The sequence below is a fragment of the Gigantopelta aegis genome, chromosome 8 (genome assembly GCF_016097555.1).
Source record: "Gigantopelta aegis isolate Gae_Host chromosome 8, Gae_host_genome, whole genome shotgun sequence".
Taxonomy (NCBI): Eukaryota; Metazoa; Mollusca; class Gastropoda; order Neomphalida; family Peltospiridae; genus Gigantopelta; species Gigantopelta aegis.
This window is the reverse complement of record NC_054706.1, coordinates 70,287,860-70,308,156: the sequence shown is the minus strand read 5'-3', so window position 1 is coordinate 70,308,156 and position 20,297 is coordinate 70,287,860. Positions and strand designations below refer to the sequence as shown.

General features: G+C 35.3%; 2 protein-coding genes across 5 annotated transcripts in view; one reads left to right on the top strand and one right to left on the bottom strand.

Moving 5' to 3' along the window:
• LOC121378296 (scaffold attachment factor B2-like) overlaps window positions 1–9,318 on the top strand; it is a 32,954-nt gene extending 23,636 nt beyond the window's left edge. For all 4 annotated transcript variants that reach the window (XM_041506401.1, XM_041506400.1, XM_041506399.1 and 1 more), the window contains 7 exons: window positions 597–760; window positions 1,060–1,170; window positions 1,573–1,698; window positions 1,986–2,117; window positions 2,564–2,739; window positions 4,617–4,742; window positions 7,821–9,318. In XM_041506401.1, coding sequence (XP_041362335.1) covers window positions 597–760; window positions 1,060–1,170; window positions 1,573–1,698; window positions 1,986–2,117; window positions 2,564–2,739; window positions 4,617–4,742; window positions 7,821–8,146 — 1,161 coding nt within the window. In that variant the 3' untranslated portion in view covers window positions 8,147–9,318. The remainder of the gene's footprint in view (window positions 1–596; window positions 761–1,059; window positions 1,171–1,572; window positions 1,699–1,985; window positions 2,118–2,563; window positions 2,740–4,616; window positions 4,743–7,820) is intronic.
• Window positions 9,319–12,200: 2,882 nt separating this feature from the next.
• LOC121378945 (tektin-4-like) lies at window positions 12,201–19,094 on the bottom strand. The gene is made up of 7 exons (XM_041507338.1): window positions 18,435–19,094; window positions 17,969–18,039; window positions 16,962–17,105; window positions 15,793–16,015; window positions 14,119–14,273; window positions 13,061–13,277; window positions 12,201–12,781 (listed from the first exon to the last, which is right to left on the bottom strand). Exons 1-6 carry the CDS (start codon window positions 18,972–18,974, stop codon window positions 13,061–13,063), a joined length of 1,350 nt encoding a protein of 449 aa, XP_041363272.1. The 5' UTR covers window positions 18,975–19,094; the 3' UTR covers window positions 12,201–12,781.
• Between the last annotated feature and the right edge of the window lie 1,203 nt (window positions 19,095–20,297).

Sequence of the window (20,297 nt, the reverse complement as noted above, 5' to 3'; positions counted from 1 at the left end):
GCGTCGTTAAATAAAACACTTCTTTCTTTCTCTCGACAGTGTTGTATTTTTTCACAGAATATATTCTGACATTGTATTGAGATGCATGCAGTAATTAATGGCGGTGTGTAACCTTTAGCATTCTTGACCTGTGATGCCATTGCAGCCATAAATACATCTAAGTACGATAACACATACAGTAATCACTGTTGTGCAGAGTCCATGGACTGTACAACTCAATCAGTAAATTCCACGATTGATGGTTTCCCAAGTTGCCCGATATCATCGTCCAAGACGGGAGCCGTATCCTTAAATGGCATGTTAAACACTGGGTACCTATGCTGGAACCAGTATGGGAAGGCAGCAAAAGACGCCATGTCATGGAAAGTCTGATCCAGATCGACAACGCCAGTTTAATTAGATTCAAATAACTTCAAAAGCATTTCTGAAATTGTGAATATTGACAACTCTCCAACAGCTGTTAATGGCAGTGCTGAACTAAAACGACCTTCCTGTGATCAGAAAAGCAAAAGTCCCCGTTGTACCCAAATTAGTGGATCTAAAGCCATATATATATATATATATAATAAGATGTATGTATTACTGGTTTTTGGCAGGCTGAACGCGAGAGGGAGAGACTTAAGAACCGAGAACGTCGTCTGCGTGAGGAGGAGCGCCGTAGATTGGCCAAACTTGAGCGGGAGAGACTTCGCCAAAAACAGCTGCACATAAAACAACGGGAAGAGGCGCTCAGGCTGGAGAAAGAAAAGGCCAAAATTAGGTAGGAATACTCAATTTATTTCAATTATTTCCTTTCACAATTATCAGTATATTTGGGGAACATTTTGTTTTCAAAATCTTGATTTAAAATATTTCTAGTTAACTGAAAATTGATTAGCAATTACTGTTTAATGTTTTGGAAATTGTGTAGTGCATCGCAACGTGATACTGAACAAAATGTTCCCAGTATATGTCTAATAGCTGCTAAGAAAATGTACTGGTGTATTACTAAAACAAGACATCTTTCTTTCCATTCTTGGTTCGTTGTTTGTCATTTAATTATTTTTTTTAATATTTCAGGTTGGAAAGAGAAAGACTTGAGCAAGAGCGAATTGCTGCTGATCGCCTTAGACTGGAGAGGGAAAAGTTTGAAAAAGCAAAACAAGAATTGCTGAGATTGGAACAACGCAGGTATGTTATATTGAAATAAAAGTGATAATAAATACACTTGTGTGCTATTGTTAGATAAAGGAGTCTGTTGCTAATAGGACTACTTTTTTTGTGTGTGTTTTATCTGCCTGCTTATTTTCACATGCATGTTACGAAAATCAGCTGCTAGATATGTATTTGCATTTCATTGAAGTATATACTGTAGTGTTAATGTTCACCTGTTAAAATTTACAATCATTAATTAGTTATGTCATCTATGGTAATAGTTAGAACTGGATGTATGAAAGTAATAGTTTGATACATTTTTACAACCACTCCGACTTATTCTACATTTTATTAAATTGTACCCAAGCTAGTTTGCAGTGTTTGAAAGCTGGTTTCATAATTCCCCTTCAAAGTTGTCGTAATGTAAATTTGTTTTAGGTTGGAAGAAGACAGGCGAGCTATTAAAAGACCATTTGAAGGTCGATCCAGCAACAGGGATGACTACTGGGGAGAAGTTAAAAGATCAAATACCTCTGATAACAGATTTGAATTTACTGCAGAGAGGTGAGTTTTTTCACACCATCTGTATCCTTATCCGAGTAAAATACAACATACAACAGATCTAAGAAGAAACTTGATGGTACATCCTTTCATCACTAATTGATACATCAACTGTAGTAATCTTGGAGCTAAATGTTATTGTGATTATAATTGTTTGTAACTTTTTGCTCTTGCGGTGGCAATATAATCAAGTGTTGCGTTAAAGTTATACATCAGTCTTAGGTGAATGAAACTTTGTTTATAGTTGTACCTATAACTTTAACTTTAACTTGATGTATTGCATTATTTAGGAGTCGAGGTGACGTAGGTTTTGAACGCAGGGTTGAACGATATGATCGCCGCGATAGAATGTCTGATGGTGGAAGTAACATGAGAAATGACGGTCGCCGTGAGAGAGACGGCAGGGAGCACCAGTCTGAAAGGTTTTCTTTTATTCTTGACAATTCTCATCAGACAGCTGTGATAGTGGGAAAACGTGCTCAGTTAATCTTTACTAGTTGTTTAGATTTGTATTCTTTTTTATTGCCAAGTACCTGGATATGTCATCTCCTGTTTATAATAATGTTAAATTTTGATAATTCCATATATCATCTACTGTCTATAATGTTTCAGAATTAAATATATATGGTCCCAGTATATGTGTTTAGCTTTCAACAGACATTGAATGATTCTTTAATAAAAAAAATTTAAGGACCAGTAAAAATATGGGCCTATGTAAGAGTAGTGATAGAACGTGAACATAGGCTAGCAATATAAATATATTGTCAGTTATTTCTGTAAATGGTCTTCATTATTTAACAGGTGTTTAAAAATTGTTTCAGTTGATTCAGTTTTATTTAGTTTTATTTTGTGATGTATGCGTTTGCAGGTTCCGTGGCGATCGTAGAACCAACACGCTCGTGAGTCGCGGTCACAGTCGTGAAGGAGTTAGAGAAACTGATCGTGATCGCTCAGACAGGCGTGACCGTGTCCGATCACCGGCTCATCATGACTCACGGTCAGAGTGGAAGTCGGAGAGGGTTATGCAGGCTAATGATAGGCGAGGTTAGTATTTTAATAAAGGCTTTTTAAAGTATTTATTTTTATTTTTTGTACATCTTGTTTTAATCGATATGACTTAACAGAAAGAGAACAGTTGGCAAATTGTCTAAATTCAATGTTAAATTTGTTTTGTTTTTGGGGGTGGGGGAGATGGAAGCAGAATTTTATAATAAAGTTCAGATAAGGCGTATCATAAAATATTGTTTGTTTCCGGTTACCCGACCGACCCTAATTTGAACCTGGCGACCTGTTGGCCACGAAATGTTTTCTTCTAACAATTGATTGATGGAGTTACTTCCCTTCAAATTGAAGTTCGGTAACTTTCGGGAGATATCGGGTGAAGAGTCGGAAAATTGTTTTCACGAATATATGTGATCTTTTCCGATTTACTCTACATCTAGCGTAGCGAGGTGTTCCGATTAATAATAATAATAATAACTATATTTAATGATTTACTCCAGCGACAAACTGGCTGTGTAGAAATTTAGTGACCTTCTGATAAACTAGGGGAGGGAATGTTTACCGATACTGATGGAGTTTACTGCCAAATCAAATGATTAAATATGTCAGTAAGATCTCGATGCGTTTCGTTATTTTTTGTAAGTGGTCACTGGGAACTTCGCGGGTTTCCTCTAAAAACAGTGTCAGAATGACCATGTGTTTGACGTCCAATAGCCGATGATATTAAAGATAAAAATCAATGTGCTCTAGTGGCGTCGTTAAATAAAACAAACTTTACTTTTCAACATTCGTTTGAGCATCCTGAGCACTTGTACTGCATTTCTATTGGACCAATTGATTGCTTCAAACCAAGTGTGTACTTTAATACTGGATGCATACAGAATAAAACTAACATTGCAAATTATAAAATTGGTAAGTCTACCATTTTTTAGATACACTAGGAAAGATAATATTCATAAAAAAAAAAATTTAATGTTATTGTTGGACAGATAAATATAGAACCCTTCTTTTCAGTTTTCATTAAAAGAAATTGTTATAACTTATTTACTGGTTTCTATCCAATTAAGGTTCAACCAAGTCTGTCCTTGACCAGTACAGAAGTTAAGTGTTAGTATGAGAGTAAACCTTCTGCCTATTATTAAACAGCAAGGGGTCTTTTGTATGTACTCTCCCACAGATAGGTAATAGCACCATGTTGCCCTCAAAATTAAAATGCCTTGCCTTTTATAAATTTATAAGTTGCCCATGTAAAAAGAAGGCTTTAAACACACCTATGTGGTTAGTACTACATATTTCCTTTTTTTAATTAAGTTATGAAATAGATATAGAAAATAAAATGGCCATACTGTTTTTGTCCTTTTGAAAATTGTATAATGGAGAAAAAAAAGCCCTTATATTTAAAACTACACATAAAATATGCCCCCAAAACGTCACTTTACCATGCCTTACTTCATTTCTAGGTAACACTGTGATGAATGGTATTGTTGGTTTGCATAATGCATTTCTATACATGCAGAGGTTATTTTGGATACCGGTAGTCGACACCTTTATTTAATATCCATAAATAAAATTATTTCCAAAAAAATGTTTTTCCTACCTACCTACCCTATATTTTTCCAGCATGTAATAGGAAACAAGTAAAAAAAACAATTCCGGCCTAATTGCTAATAGTCCCATTCATAGAGGTGGGGTGGAGGGTGTGTTCTCTCCTTGTTCCTTTTGCGTATGGCCTTTCATCGTCCTGTGAAAATACCTTACAGTTAAGAATAATTTTGGCAGTTTTTGTCTTGCTATTCTAGAAAGAACACCATTTAAATATTAGATTGTCTTCAAACATATTTACTTCTTATTATTTATTGATAGTTTTTTTTTATGTGTGTTTTTCAACAGTAAACGTTAATTTTACTTTCTGTTACTAGGAAATGCTGACACCCGATTGGTTGTGTCTGGAGGTCGTGACCCATGGCAAGGTGGTCAGGGTGGTATGGTGATGCAAGATGACAGGAGTCGCAGCAAAGTGTTAGTAGGAAGAGACGGAATGTCCAGTAAGTTCTTTGATATCTTATTGTTCACTAGTAACAAAAAACTGCTCTCATTAAAGAGTCGCAGCAAAGTGTTAGTAGGAAGAGATGGAATGTCCAGTAAGTTCTTTGATATCTTATTGTTCACTAGTAACAAAACAACTGCTCTCATTAAAGAGTCGCAGCAAAGTGTTAGTAGGAAGAGACGGTAAGTCCAATAAGTGTGCTTTGCTTGGTGAATCACTTTTAATACCATATCATTCACAAGTAACCAAAAAACTGCTCTTATTAAAGTATTAGTCCGAGGTGGTCACATGCTGCATATCAAGGTTAGATTCTGTTCTTTTATCGCTTGCTACTAATGGAAAAATTATGCAGGTTTCCCCTAGGACTATATATTAAAAATTACCAAATGTTTGACATCCAGTAACCGATGATTATTAAATCAATGTACTCTACTTGTATCATTAAACAAAAACAAATCCACCACCACCACTAACACACAAACACACACACACACACCCAACCAACCAAGAAAAAAAGTGGCTTGGATGTGTTGACACTGAACACCCTCACGATCCTAATGCAAAATTATTAAATTTTACACATGCAGAATGTGTAGTTTATTCATAATGCTAAATCTGAATTTGACTGATTGTGATGGCAGTGATCAGTGCCACAACAGAGTAGTCTATGCTTAGGATGCATTTTGATTTTTTAATTGATGGACTTTAAATATCAGTCCATCGGGACTAGACTTAGCCCAGTGGTAAAGTGCGCGGTTGGTGTGGGATCAGTCCCAGTCGGTGATCCCACTGGGCTATTTCTCGTTCCAGTCAGTGCACCATGACTGGTATATCAAAGGCCATGGTATGTGCTATCCTATCTGTGGGATGGTGCATATAAAAGATCCAGGGGTGCACAAATTGGTTGTCCGCGTGCCCGGGACAACCAAAATATGTTGAGGGCAACCATTCTTTGTCAAACAGTTGCCCGACACTCGCAGTCATGGGCAATTCAAAAAGTATCGGCACTGACAGGCAATATAAATATCCACCCTAACGCTGGCATCCACCATGCATGATTTTGGCAGTAGGCATTTGGAAAAGCCATATGCCAGATATTTCGTCCCCAAACTGGTTCCTACTAATTCTCGCTACAGAATATTTTCTATTCACCATAACCTTCTGAGTACTGCAGGCGAGATATCTCGCCCGACGTCACGTCAGTCGATATACTGTACACTATATACAGTGCATTCCCCAATTCATATTTCCCGCCGTTTTGCACACGACCACTCACCGGAAAAAGAAATATAATTAAAGAAAAAAGATTTTTTTTCAAAATGGTGGCTTTTGTTTTGATTTTTTCAATTGAAAATACCTTGAAATTTTGAGTTCAAAAAGTGGTTTTCAGCAAGTATTTTCTCTTGACAACAATGGCAGCACGTCACGGTCATTTTCGGGGATCGATAGCTGATTGTGACAGCTAATTTGATAATAAATTTGATCGTTTTACCAACAACGAAAATACCAAATATTGCAATATGAATCGTAGTTTGGGTTTTAAAACTGGCCACAAATGCTCGTAAGTAAACGCAACTTTTTCTATTTTTTGCCTAATTTTAATCACCATTAGCCGATCTAAAATAATAAAAATTACAAAAAAAGACACGAAAATAATACTTACCAATTCATGTATGAACTTTATTTCATGTATTTATAAAACATTTAAGTGAATATGTGAGTAAAAATTATAAAAGTGTACCCACTCAACGTGGTTTTTGTTAAAAGTTAATCCAGTAGTCTAAAGGTTAAAAACCTTGTTGATGCATCCCAATACTGACGACTTGTGCTTACCGAGTGTGAATTTTTAGACACCATCTTTAAGCTTTAGTTTAATTAATAATGAAATATTTCTTAAATATTGTCATTATTAACTTTATTTCAAAACAAGTTCTGCATTTTGTAAAATGTTTTTCATGTTTTAAGTTCTTTGTATTTTCATGAATTAAATTGTATTTTTGTTAAATGGTTTAGTAATATCGTCAATATAAAATATGTATTTGGTGGCGAAATAATCTGCACAGGGACAGACTAGTTGTACTAAGTAGGGTCGATTTGACATGAAACAAAATGTTTGGTATCACTGAAAATGCGGATTATGCCACCTATTCGTGATCTTCACATGTACACTGTTTTACAGAGTATTCCAGCACTTTCTCACTCTAAGGAGCCGTTCAACAATTAAGCAATTCCTGCGGTGTTGGAATTGTACGTGTTATTGAATGGTGTTAAGAATTATGTATCCTTTTAAAAACAATATCTTGTAATATTACTTGTGTTTAATTGTTCAATCTCCTACACAGAGGTTAAGCAGTCGTTAAAAATGTGTGCTGAATAATGTTGGCTAAAGTATGTCACAATCTTTGGGAATGGATGATGCAGCTATTGAAACGAGTATTACATAATTTTAGAGTTAACTTAATGAAAATAGCTTGTGACGGCCCTCCAATTTACGAGTTCAATGCAGATACATTTCAGAATGGTGGCTATTGGCAAAGGGCACAAGACATGTGAAAGGCCACAAAGTACACCAACAAGCATCCAGTTCATCAAAGTATTATGACTGACAGCCCAAGCGAAGATGAGCTGTAGATAAATAATGTTTAAAAAGGAATAAAAGTAAACTGATAAGTAATGATAATAATAAAAACATTTTAATTTAAATTTCTATTTCATTTTAATGACAGTTCAAAATTATATTGTTAAAACTTTTATGAAATATGTGGGCAACCAAGAGATGATGTTGGGCAACCAGACTTCAGCTACTGGTTGCCAACATTTGTGCACCCCTGAGATCCCTGGCTACTGATGGGAAAATGTAACAGGTTTCCTCTCTAAGACTACATGTTGCAATTACCGAATGTTTGACTTCCAATAGCCGATGATTCATAAATTGATGTGCTCTAGTGGTGTTGTTAAACAAATATTTTTTACTACAATAGCCGATGATTAATAAATCAATGTGCACTAGTGGTATCGTTAAACAAAATAAACTTTAAATATCAGTCTGATTTGTGCTCTTCTCTCTCTTTTTCAGATGCTGGCCGATCTCAGGGTAGTTCTTGGGGAGTGGGGACTAATGATAGAGGGAAGATGGACAACAGTTGGGGTCATAGCCAGATGGATCATCAGCCCATGAGGAACCAGGGAGCCGACCGATGGGTCACCAACATGACATCGCAGCACGACCGTGGTGGTGGTGGTGGTGGCTACACCATGGGTGGAACGATGATGGGTGGCATGGGACAAAACATGTACATCGCCCCGACGCAGCCACAGGGCAGCAATATGATGATGATGGGCAGCATGGGGCGGCAGCAGGATACGCGCTTTATTCAGAGTAACACTATGAGGAGGTTCTGAAACAAAAAAACAGTGATTTGACCCGTGTGGAACATCATTGAAGTGAAACTGTATGGACATTTACTGACTGAATGGAGTGCAGTTGAAACTAGGTGAAGAATGTTGCACTGAACTCTGTTGGAACTAGGTGAAGAATGTGACACCGAAGCCTGTTAGAACTAGGTGAAGAATGTTACACTGAAGCCCAGTTATCACTGAAGCCTGTTATAAATGTTCATTCATAAAATAGTGCAGCTCTCATTCATTGTTTGCATATTTGTTTGGAAATCCTAGATGTTTTCGATGGTGCAAGCCAGATTTTGTGATGTATTTTAATTGTTATTGATAGCTGAAGAGAATGGCTTTTGCTGATGAACCTGTGGTTATTTAATATGGTCTGATGGCACAAGAAACATTTTAAAAGTTAACATTGTTTAACTCAAACATGACATTACATCGCATTCATTTTTTTTTTTTTTTTTTTTTTTGTAACTGATATCATGCTATATAGTTTTAGGTCATTGGAAGTTTATCTTTCTAATAGCGTTGTCCATCATGTACTTTTTAATCTTAGATTAATTCATTAATAATTTTCACAATGTGAGGTTGATGGTACAGTTAAATCAAATAAGACGGAAATATATAGAAACTAATTTGAATGATAAACAATATCATTTTGTTGTGATTGTTTGATAAACCTAGTCTAGAATGATAAAGACCAAACAATTCAAGTGTCTAACCTTTTGCATAAGGGTATTTGATGCATGTCATCATGTTAAGGGTTTGGTTGCATTCAAAGTAAAACTTGTTTACATCTCAATACTTGAGATCTGACCTAAAATTAGGCATAAAAATAATTATTTTGAAATAAAAATGTTTTTGTTGGCTGTTAAATGATACTAATAAATATTACTCTTCATTTTTTTAAATCACTTTTAAACTGTTAAATTGCACTGATTTCTTACTGAAATAATCAAATAGAAAGCAGTAGTCGACAGTTAAAAATGAATTATCGTCCTTTCTTCCCATGGTGCATTGAAATGGCTGAATGTTAAATAAGTACATTTTATATTGTGTTGAGATTTTTGAATGGTAAAAGTGCTTGTGTGCGTTTAATTTTTGTATATGAATGCCTGTAATTGTTAATTATTTACTTGTCATTTTGAATAAAGTAATATTTTTATGAACTAAAATATTGTTTCAGTTTTTGTATAAGATTATGTGAAATTATTTCTTTATTGCCCATGTGAAGTTGGCAGAGGTGTTTATTACCAAAGTAGTGAAGACATTTTGTTGCATAGATAATGCAAACCCACCAACATACTCGCCAAAAGCCATAACCACAATGAAGAATGTTTAACAACACTGCAGCACAAAAAAGATACCGTCTATTGGGTAAATAAATTGATCAAAAAAGGAAACACCTATTTACAGATGTGCTCTGATGGATTTTTTGAGGCAATGTGCATTTTATTCTCCAATTAATAGTTTTATACAATTTTTATGTTCACTTTGATGCTATTCTAAAGGTGTATGTTTTCTTTAAGCAAATTAATTGCACAAGTTTATTGTAATGAAGAACATAAAGACCTAATAGTGTTATATTGTGCACGATACGCCAGTGCAATAAGAGAAAATGTATGGAGTTGCGTGTTTAGTACTCTTCCTATTTTCAATAATCAAAGCCACTTCAGAATCATATACATACTAATATACTGTATGTTTACTTTACTGACCATAAGGCTAAGCACAAGCTTGGCACTATGTGAATATGAAACCCACCTACTGTTGGATGATTCATGCACATGGTTGAGAATGGGATTGTATTAGGTGTGTATGTTTGTGCTTATAAAGATAGGTAATCTTATGTACAATAAATAGACTTGACACCCTGATCTGCACAGCACAGCTTAGCAGACAATAAATTTCATTTCAACAAATAAACTTGTAGTAAAAGAGTATTTTTATTGAAATTTATTTTAACTGTTAATAAAACGTGGTAAATGGGTAATTATCCAGTAAATATGTTAAAAAGTGCAAATCTATATTTAATTTATTTTTATATTATCATGGAACTACTCTGGAAGTTAATCTGTTATTGTTGAAGCCAGTGCACCACGACTGGTATATCAAAGGTCGTGTTGTGCTATCCTGTCTGTGGGATGGTGCATATGAAAGATCCCATGCTACTAATGGAACAAGAGTACTGGTGAGGTACGTGATACACCCGTCAGGAGTTTGATGGAAAACCATAGATATTAATGAATATCTTACGGGTATGATTCAATTCTAATTATGTGAAATTTTTGCAATGGGATGGATGAACAGTTTGATTTGGACCAACTTCTGATGATGCTGTATCCATTGGAGAAGGTGCTGTCTGATTAATGAAGTCCTGACTTTTTTAAAGACCCAAGTAAAAATGTTCTATGATGTTCAGAATATAAATAAATTATTCGATTTATTTATATCACAGTGACCTAGTACTTGTATGTGACACACCATTATCCCAAGTTGTTCCTATATGTGACGTTTGATGGTCCTGTAAGCATGGTATACAAGATATCTGGACAAGAATTTACAGTTATGTGCAGTAGACCATGAAAAGTAGGTCACAGTGACCTAGTAATAGTACGCGACACACCGTCATCCCAAGTTGTTCCTACATGTGATGTTTAATGATCCTGTATGCATCTATATGCAAGATATGGTCGAGACAAGGATTTACTGTTACGTGCAGTAGACTGAAAAGTAGGTCACAGTGACCTAATAATGGTATGCGACACACAGCCATCCCAAGTTGTTCCTACATGTGAGGTTTGGTGGTTCTGTATGCAGGATATGGTCCAGACAAGAAAAAGTTAACAAACGGACAGACAACGCCATACATAATACGACCCATCATAGACAGGCGTATAAAAATGTTGCGGGTTTCCTCAGTAAGATTGTCAAACTTAGCAAATGTTTGACATCCAATAGCCGATGATTACTAAATCAATGTGTTCTAGTGGTGTCGTTAACAAAACAAACTTAATCGGTTATTCAGAAGATACGAATGTAATTCTGTGATAGAGAATCGCATGAGCATTATTCTCTGTTCAGTTAATGCCACACACACACACTATCCCCCAATAAAGGTGTCGTGCCTCTTGCTTTTTGGACAATTTTCAGTTCATCTAAAGTTATTACATAAATGTAACATTTGGCTGGTTTGGTAGGAACTAATCTTGTACATATTTCAAACCAAGACATTTTACAAATCTCACCAGATCAGTTTGACATTAGGATTGATCTTATAAAACGACAACAATTCATATGTTGGTTTGATGTTAAAGCCTCTGATGATTTTAAAGAATTGAATCTAGATGTAAGTTTTATAGCACATGGCTAGGGTTTACATACATTTAATATTTTCTACATGAGGAATAATTGAGGGTGTAATATTTTAGCTTTTGATAAAATTTAAGCTTTTTTTTTTTTAATGAATGAAAGTTATTTTAGAGTAGAATGGATTTGATTCAAAATGAATTTCAGCATGGATTATTAAATGGGCTATTCATATATATGTACTCGTATAATGGTCTTTTTTTTGGTTTGTTTTTCTTTCCTCATCCACAACAGTTTATTGCAAATCAGTTTTAAAATGATGAGACCAAAAGATATATAGATAGTTTTAAAAGTATTTACAGTAAACAGAACAAAAAGGAAACCCTTGCATTATATGGTCCAAATGAGTATTGCATTTCTGGGCACTTTTTAAAGACTAAAAGATTTATTGAAATAAAAGTAAATGTAATTCATGTGCTTGAATGGCAAATATATAAAAGGCATATGTTGTCAATTAATAACACATTTTTTTAGTGGTTTATAAAGGCAATTTTAATTATTTTTTAAAAGCTTGTTCAAGGCAAGATGGCACTAGACTGTTGAGGCATGGTGCTGCCCCATTCTAAAACAAACTAGGGAAAACTACAATGTATAGAAAAACCACAAATGCAAAGCCATACCATGCTATTTTGTGTCCAGTGGCTTCACATAAAGCAGTTTAAAAATGAAATAAAAAACAACAAAAACATTTGGTATACAGATTTATTGGTTTTTGTACATAATTACAATTAACACTTGGATATTTATGCGTGAGATTTTAATCTACTATTACTTTAATACTGATATTTTTTCATTTATTTCCTCAAGGCAAGGTTTGGTGTATATACAATGTAATAACTCTGTATAGTGACAATGTGACTGTTAAAATAAGTCCACTAAAAACAACATTACCATAACAAACAATGCACAAAACACAATTGTTGGGTTTTATTATGAGAACAACAATGACAAACCTGACAACCCGCAATATCTATAACATAATATTATATATGAGCATCTAGCAATATTGAGCAGAGTAATATACTGGACAAAACAATTACAAAGCAAACCAAATTGATTAATAATACCGTAGGCATTCTGATGATCACAGTCCAAACAAAGTCAGTGGAAGCAATATTTTTTTTTTTTTTTTTTTTAAATGTCAGTGAAAATGTTTATTGCAGTGAAATCTTGTGAATAACAGACAATACCGTCTTCCCACAATCTGTCTAGTCTTGGCAACATTTCATTGTAATTCAAAATCCAGTTGAAAATCAGTCTACCATCCTTCTAAAAATAAAAATGGGTTTACTTGCCATTTTATTACTGGGTTAGCTTGGGGTTTTAAAAATAACAGTAAAGCAAAATTAAAAACAAAACATATGGAAACACAATATTTAATTTTACGGTTGGCCCGATGAAAAAAACATGATTGGAATTTTTGTTTTAAAAAATTATTGTTGCTTGAATACCTCAAGAAAAATTGGCAAAATAAAATGTTCATTTTAACACAAGTTAACTCTGGATAGACACTGGAGTTCCCATAACAACAAAGATAAGTACAAAAACCTATTGGAATCCTTGAAGACGAAGCGCTGTGGGATAGCGTGTGCGTTTGGTCATGCACTTATCGCGATCGATGAAGATGCTGTTCTTCTTGGTGGATATTTCTTTCTCGAGCGACATCCGATTGTCCTGGAGATCCTTGAGTGAGTTTTCCGCTTGGTTCAGTTGGGCATGAAGGGCATCGATCGACTGACATATCTCATTAACTTCAGCAACCAGGCTGGAAATAAAAATAGTTTGTTTTGGGGTTTTTAAGTATTGAATTTAGGTCAAAATCAAAGTCACTGTATGAATAATATAAATAAGTATGAATGGAACTACATCATTGGTTATAACACATTGTAAACTAATGGCGAGTGTGTTCTGTATTGTGATTGGTTAATTACATTCTATTTTCCACGATCAAATAGACAATAACACCCACAAATCTAAAAACTCTATATAGTTATCTCCTAATAATTAGTTGACATCAACTTTAAAATATATTAGGAATGATATTTAATTCTTAGAACTATGAATTTATTTTTGATTTCATCATGACAGGGGGTGCGAACTGCACTAATTTATCTTTAATGCATATTTAATATTGGTTTTATTTGTATATTGCATGAAAGAAACCCAAACCAGCAGATTTCATATTCGATCATCTAGTTTGTAGGAATTATTACACAACATTTTCCAAGGCAATATATTATCACCTCCAGAACCTAATTAATTTCCAATTTTCGGAACACCCCAATAAATAAATTGAGATTTTTTTTGTTTATGTTGATACTGGGTTTTAATGTTGAAAATCGCTACATCTTTCCAATAAAACAATGTATAGTGTAATTCACTTCCATACTATAGCTCCTAACCCAATCTTGTACAGTTCATAGAAATGTTTTGCATCCATTATATGGAAACTGTTAATAACAATATAATTTATTGTTTCATGGATCTGTTTTAATAATTTTTGAAGTTTAATAGATAATAAGGCAAATTTGTTTGCTAACCCAGAGCTAAAACTGTAATCATAAAAATAAAAAAGAAAGAGCTGTTGTCGGTCAATTTGTACTAACTCGTATTGGGCGGGATCTCTGCAGAGGTCGACGCCGGGTCGGTATGAGCGGTTGTGTAGACGGGTCTGAGCAACCTTGAGCGGGTCCTCCTTGTCTCGGATCGCCTGCTTCAACATGCTGATGTTCTTTTCCTGGCTCGTGATCTCATCAACCACCTGAAACACAGTCAATAGATGAATGGATGAATGAATGAATGAATGAATGAATGAATGGATGAATGAATGAATGTTTAACAACACCCCAGCTATTGGGTATCACTGTCAGTAAGGGAGCGGGATTTAGCTCTGTCGGTTGAGTGCTCGCTTGAGGTGCTTGTGTCGCAGGATTGAACGACCTTGGTTGATCCATTCAACTGATTGGGTTTCTCTCGTTCCAACCAATGCACCACAACTGGTCAAAAGCCTGTGGTATGTGGTTTCTTATCTGTGGGAAAGTGCATATAAAATATCCTTTGCTGCATTAGAAAATATGTAGCGGGTTTCCTCTGATGACCGTCAGAATTATCAAATGTTTGACATCCAATGGCCGATGCTTAATTAATCAGTGTGCTCTAGTGATGTTGTTAAACAAAAACAAACAATGTTTGTAAACAGGTGTTCACAGCACTAAAAACACTTAAAGTGATGGATGGATTGAGCGAGTGAGTGAATTGGTGAGTGGGTGGATGTGTGAGCAAAGAATGGCTCAACTTTTCTTCAGTTTCCATTAACAGAATAAAGGGTTAAAAAAAAAAACAATTAAAAAAAAAACATAACCATATCAAATCATTCAACCTAATGCACAAAAAAAAGGTGTACACCAGTATGCTGAATATTTACTTATTTCATTGTTATCCATCAAAGATACCACATGATTATGTTTTTGTATGTGTTAAAACCTTGTAATTTAATGTATCGTTATTTTACAACTTATTTTTTAAATTTATTTCCGCATGTGTGCCTTAAATCACATCCATACAAAATATTGGATCATAATGGTATTGTGTATTTGATGTGCCAATAATTTTCTTCATTAATGAATGAAAATGGCTAATAATATAATATACACCAAAACTTGACATCGAAGCAAACATTTAGTTAGCGCATCAAGCCATCCACTATGATGTAGGCTGCAGGCATTGCATATATATGCACATGTTTTTCATCAGTTTTTAAAAACGTTTGTTTTGTTTAATGACACCACTAGAGCACATTGACATATTAATCATCGGTTATAGGATGTCAAACATTTGGTAATTTTTACATATAGTCTTACAGACAAAACCTGCTAGTTTTCCATTAGTAGCACCATCCCACAGACAGAATAGCAAAAACCTTGGCCTTTGATATACCAGTCATGGTACACTGACTAGAACGAGAAATATCATCAGTTTTTAAATAATGTAATAATGGATTTTATTGATTATTAACCATCGGCTAATGGATGTCAAACATTTGATAATTTTGACATACAGACTTTTTCCATCAGTAGCAATGGATAATTTTTGTAACATCCTACTGACATGACAGCACATACCATGGCCTTTGATATATCAGTTGTGGTGCACTGGCTGGAACAAGAAATAGCCCAATGGGACCACCGATGACAGTCGATCCCAAACCCGACCGCGCATCAAGCGAGCGCTTTACCACTGGGCTACGTTCTGCCCCGAGATGTGTTGTATTCCAGTATTACCTTGTTTAAGTTCTCCTCAAGTTTGGTCTTAGCATCCTCCATTTCTGCAACACGGTTCTGGAAGTTGACGTCAACAGTGTCACACTGTTCACGCATGTCGCGGGACGTATCTTCCAGAATGTTGTCCAACATCGTGCGAAGCTGCATTGAGGCCATGCGTTCGTGCTCTGCTCGGACAATGTTGTCGTGAGTGAACTGAGCCCAGGATTCGGGGGTAGACTGACTGAAAAAAAGAATTCATGTGTAATTTAATCAAAATGAAATGTTTTATTTAATGATGCACTCAACACATTTTATTTATGGATATATGGTGTCGGAGTGTAATTTAATGATAACAAAATTAAAAGAGTCACCGATATGTTAATGAAATACAATTTATTTAGTGATTTAAATAGATCGCCTCACACCCCTAGGTAGATGTAATAAATGTGAGGTTAAACAAAAAAGGTTTAATTATGTAAATTCACATACACTGTAATAAATAAATAAATGAGTCATAATTAATATTTAAAGTTATTTTTAACATAATATTTGCAGATGGGGTGGAACATTTGAAGGCACTGTTTATCAGCAGTGGTTGGGTGAGAAACACAGAAACCACATTTTTATTATCTAAAGTAATACCACAAGGAAAAATGCTTCTCACCACTACTATATTAGAAAGGTCGTCTACATGCATGATTGCATAAAGAGCTTATTATGTGACCGTATATGTAGTGAAACACTAACTGGAATGGGAAAATATCCAAAAGGTCTACTGAAGAAGCTCTCTTAAGGTTAAATCACTTAACTTTAATGTTCTTGCATTTCTGGATTCTCAGTGTAATATATTAATTCCATTTTGTTTCTTTATCAGGTAGATAGTAATAGTATATACAATATGTTTCATCAAATGTCTTGATTATAATTTATATAATATCCTATAGTCCATCCCATCCTCCTACAAAAAAAAAGTTTCTAAAAAATTTCAGTTTGGTTTTGATGTAAGGAGAAAAGTAAAAGTGTTTTGTAAATAACAAAAAAACAAACATTTTTGTGTCCAATTTAGAAAACAATCGGTTCAGAAATACATAATGTGTAGTAAATTTCATAGTATAAAAAAGGTATTCCTTGTGGGAAGGACTATAGTCACCAATCCATTAAACCCAGACTGCAATTAAGATTCGTACATTTCCTGAAATTTTGCAGCCCCAGCATAAAACTGCTTGTTGGTGTGATGGTTTCGCAGGGCGGCACATTTCTGATCAATCTCCAGAGCTTCCTTCTTGTCGCTCCAGTCCATCTCTAAATCCTGTTTAGCATCTCTGTTCAACCTGCAATTTAACGGAAGATACACATGTATGCACTCTAGTTTGAAAATACATACAACAAAAATCATATACTTGAGACAGCGACTACCCACCCTGCTTCCTAGATTGATTATGCTGAATCGGTCCTAAGGATGACACTTGAGTGCATTTTAAACTATAGGATATTTGATATCTAATATATGGTTATTTCATTCAGCATTTGGTTTAAAACAAAGAAGAGAAGGAAGGAAGAAGGAAATGTTTTATTTAATGACGCACTCAACAGTTTATTTTACGGTTATATGGCATCAGACATATGATTAAGGACCACACATATATTGAGAGAGGAAATCCGCTGTCACTACTTCATGAGCTACTCTTTTCGATTAGCAGCAAGGGATCTTTTATATGCACCTACCCACAGACATGGTAGTACATACCACAGCCTTTGATATACCAGTCATGGAACACTAGCTGGAAATTTTTTTTTTAAAAAGAAGAGAATAAACCCACTGCCTTCTACTCATAAAGCAGAAAAGGATCTTTCAAATGCACTTCATTAGAAGCAGGACAGTACAAACCACAGCCTTTGATTTTCCAGTCGTGGGGCATTATTTGGGATAGGAAAACACCCAGATCCATTGATCCTACCTATTACGCTTCAGGCAAATGCTTTACCGCCGAGTTGGAGTCTTCCCCGCATCAATTCTAAGTGATTTGGGAGGTTTGTATGTTAAAGGAAACAAATGGAACAGCACCCCAATAGCAGTTAGGTATCAAATGTGATAAAAGTTTCTTTTAAAGTAGTGTTTTAAAGATTGAGAGAGAGAATATTAATTATGATTAACGCTGAAAATGCTCAGCTGCACAATTTACCAATGTATTACCTGATCTGTTGTTCTGCCTGAGCTATTGATTTCTTCAAAAGGTCTTGGACATTATTTATGATTTCAACCTCCTGCAAAATATAAAATTAATAAATAATTTACATAGGTAGCTTGAATTTGTGCACATCAGTACTGGAAAGTTTTGTACCCCGACTATAACTAACAACCAGCATATTTCACATATTGGAAATTAAACTACTGACATAATGTTACTGAACTCAAAATGGACAGTACTTCATCAAAGTAAATGTCTTGGTCTATTATTAAATTTTTAAAAATAATAATAATAATATTTACTGCGAGGCCTGAAATAAATGTTAAATAATAAATAACACATACAAAAATGTATCATCATGAACTAATTGGCCAGTTGTATGCAGCAGTAAATTGTTATTTTTCATTATTGTATAACTGTTGTCTAACGTAATGTTTGTTAACAGAAAAAGCTGTATGAAAATGAAACTACCTTCAACAGTGACAGTTCTACGTCATCCTGTACCAAATCAACTCCCTGTCTCCTCTGTCGGCAGTTCAAGTTATCTGTTGAAATGTGCAGTGGTACTTCTGTTGCTCGCAGTCCATTCTCTAGTCTCTTTTTTAAAACTAACAGCAAATCAGTCTCTGAAATAATATCACTGATTTCCCTTTCCAGTTCAAATTTCCAGAAACCAATATCATGGCAACGTTCGTTTAACTTTTTGGTCACTTCTGCTTGGGTCTTGTTTGTTGTGGCCTCTACTTCGTTTGACGTTCTTTTGCCTTCGTGGCGGATTTTTTCGGCAGCATCTCTGTCAACAAAAGATTGGTAGTACTTGGCATAGTTGGCCTCGTGCCATTCAGAAGGGTTGTATTTTGATGATCTAAAACCTTCCGTGGAGATTCCTATATCGTTACCTACAGATCCAGAGTAAACCATCTCCGTCCCTTCCTTTCTCTCGGTCTCTTTTAAACAATGTTCGGTTGGTTCAGGGGGAAGTTCCCGGCTCGCCAACACTGCAGTCGCCATTCTTGAGGTTGTTTTCTGCTTCAAAAATTAAAACTTCAGACTTAACCTACAGGACCGAGAGTAGTGTAATAACCGACATGTGTTGCTTGGCAATGCCATACAAACGAAACGGACTTTTGTTGATATGTCGCTATGACTCTCAAATAAAGCGCCCCCACGTGTTGAAAACGATTACAAGGGACGTAAATCCTAGTGATTAATACCGTAATCAAGTACGGTTTAATTCTTCTAATGGTTAAAATAAAACAATATATGCAATTAAAATACGAGTAACACACTCCACTGCAAATAATTATATAATACAAAAGTACCGTGATTTAAAATTTTGTTTAAAAAGAGTAAGAACAAAACTCTGCTGGTTCTGATCATTAATTAAAAAAAAGTTAAAAAAATATTTAACGACGCACTCAACATATTTTATGTACGGTTATATGGCGTCAGCCATATGGTTAAGGACCACACAGATATTGATAGAGGAAACCCGCTGTCGCCACTTTATGGGCTACTCTTTTTCGATTAGCAGCAAGGGATCTTTTATATTTACCATCCCACAAGATAGCACATACCACGGTCTGTGATGTACCAGTCGTGGTGCACTGGCTGGAACGAGAAATAGCCCAATGGGCACCAACGGCGAGCGAGCGCTTTACCACTGGGCTACGCCCCGCCCAACCATTAATTAGGTTTCCTTTTATTCTGGAGTTAGTGAATATTTGAAGGTCGCTACATATTATTTAAACTCCTGTCTTGTCTCTCCGACACCGGCCTCGGTGGTGTAGTGGAAAAGGCTGGTTACAGGTAGGTACTGGGTTCCACCCACAGCGAGTTTAATGACTAAATGGAAAGGTGTAAAACCACTACACCGACTTCTCTATCTCACTAACCCACTATCCTGAACAGACAGCCCAGATTACTGTGCCAGGACAACGTACTTGAACCGTAACTGGATGAAAATAAAGTATAAACAAATGTCCCAATTTTTTTTTTTTTTTTTTTTTTTTAGTAAAATGGGTAGGCTTAAACAATAATTATATTCAGAAAATGTGGGGGTGGGGGTGGTTGTTAAAAGGAAGCTGCGTTTTGACGACGTGAAGCCGATTGTACAACCACACACTACCAAGGCCAGTTACACGTAGATGAATGACGCATTATGGGAATTTACAAATATAGACCCTCTGTCGTTGGCCTAAATCATAAATGCTGATCCAACTGATCACAAGGGAGGTATGGCAGACAGTTTTTGATAAACACATCAACCACAAAATAAAATATTATTTTAATCACTCCGGAGAGGATGTGACACCCCCTCCCATTTGAAGTGCC

Excerpts from the sequence above, each read along its gene's own strand:
- LOC121378945 (XM_041507338.1), bottom strand. The coding sequence starts at position 18,974 with ATGGCGACTGCAGTGTTGGCGAGCCGGGAACTTCCCCCTGAACCAACC. Across the intron at positions 17,106-17,968 it reads CAGGCAGAACAACAGATCAG|GTTGAACAGAGATGCTAAAC; the intron begins GTAATACATTGG and ends GTTAAATTGCAG. Across the intron at positions 13,278-14,118 it reads AGAGATCCCGCCCAATACGA|CCTGGTTGCTGAAGTTAATG; the intron begins GTTAGTACAAAT and ends TTTTATTTCCAG.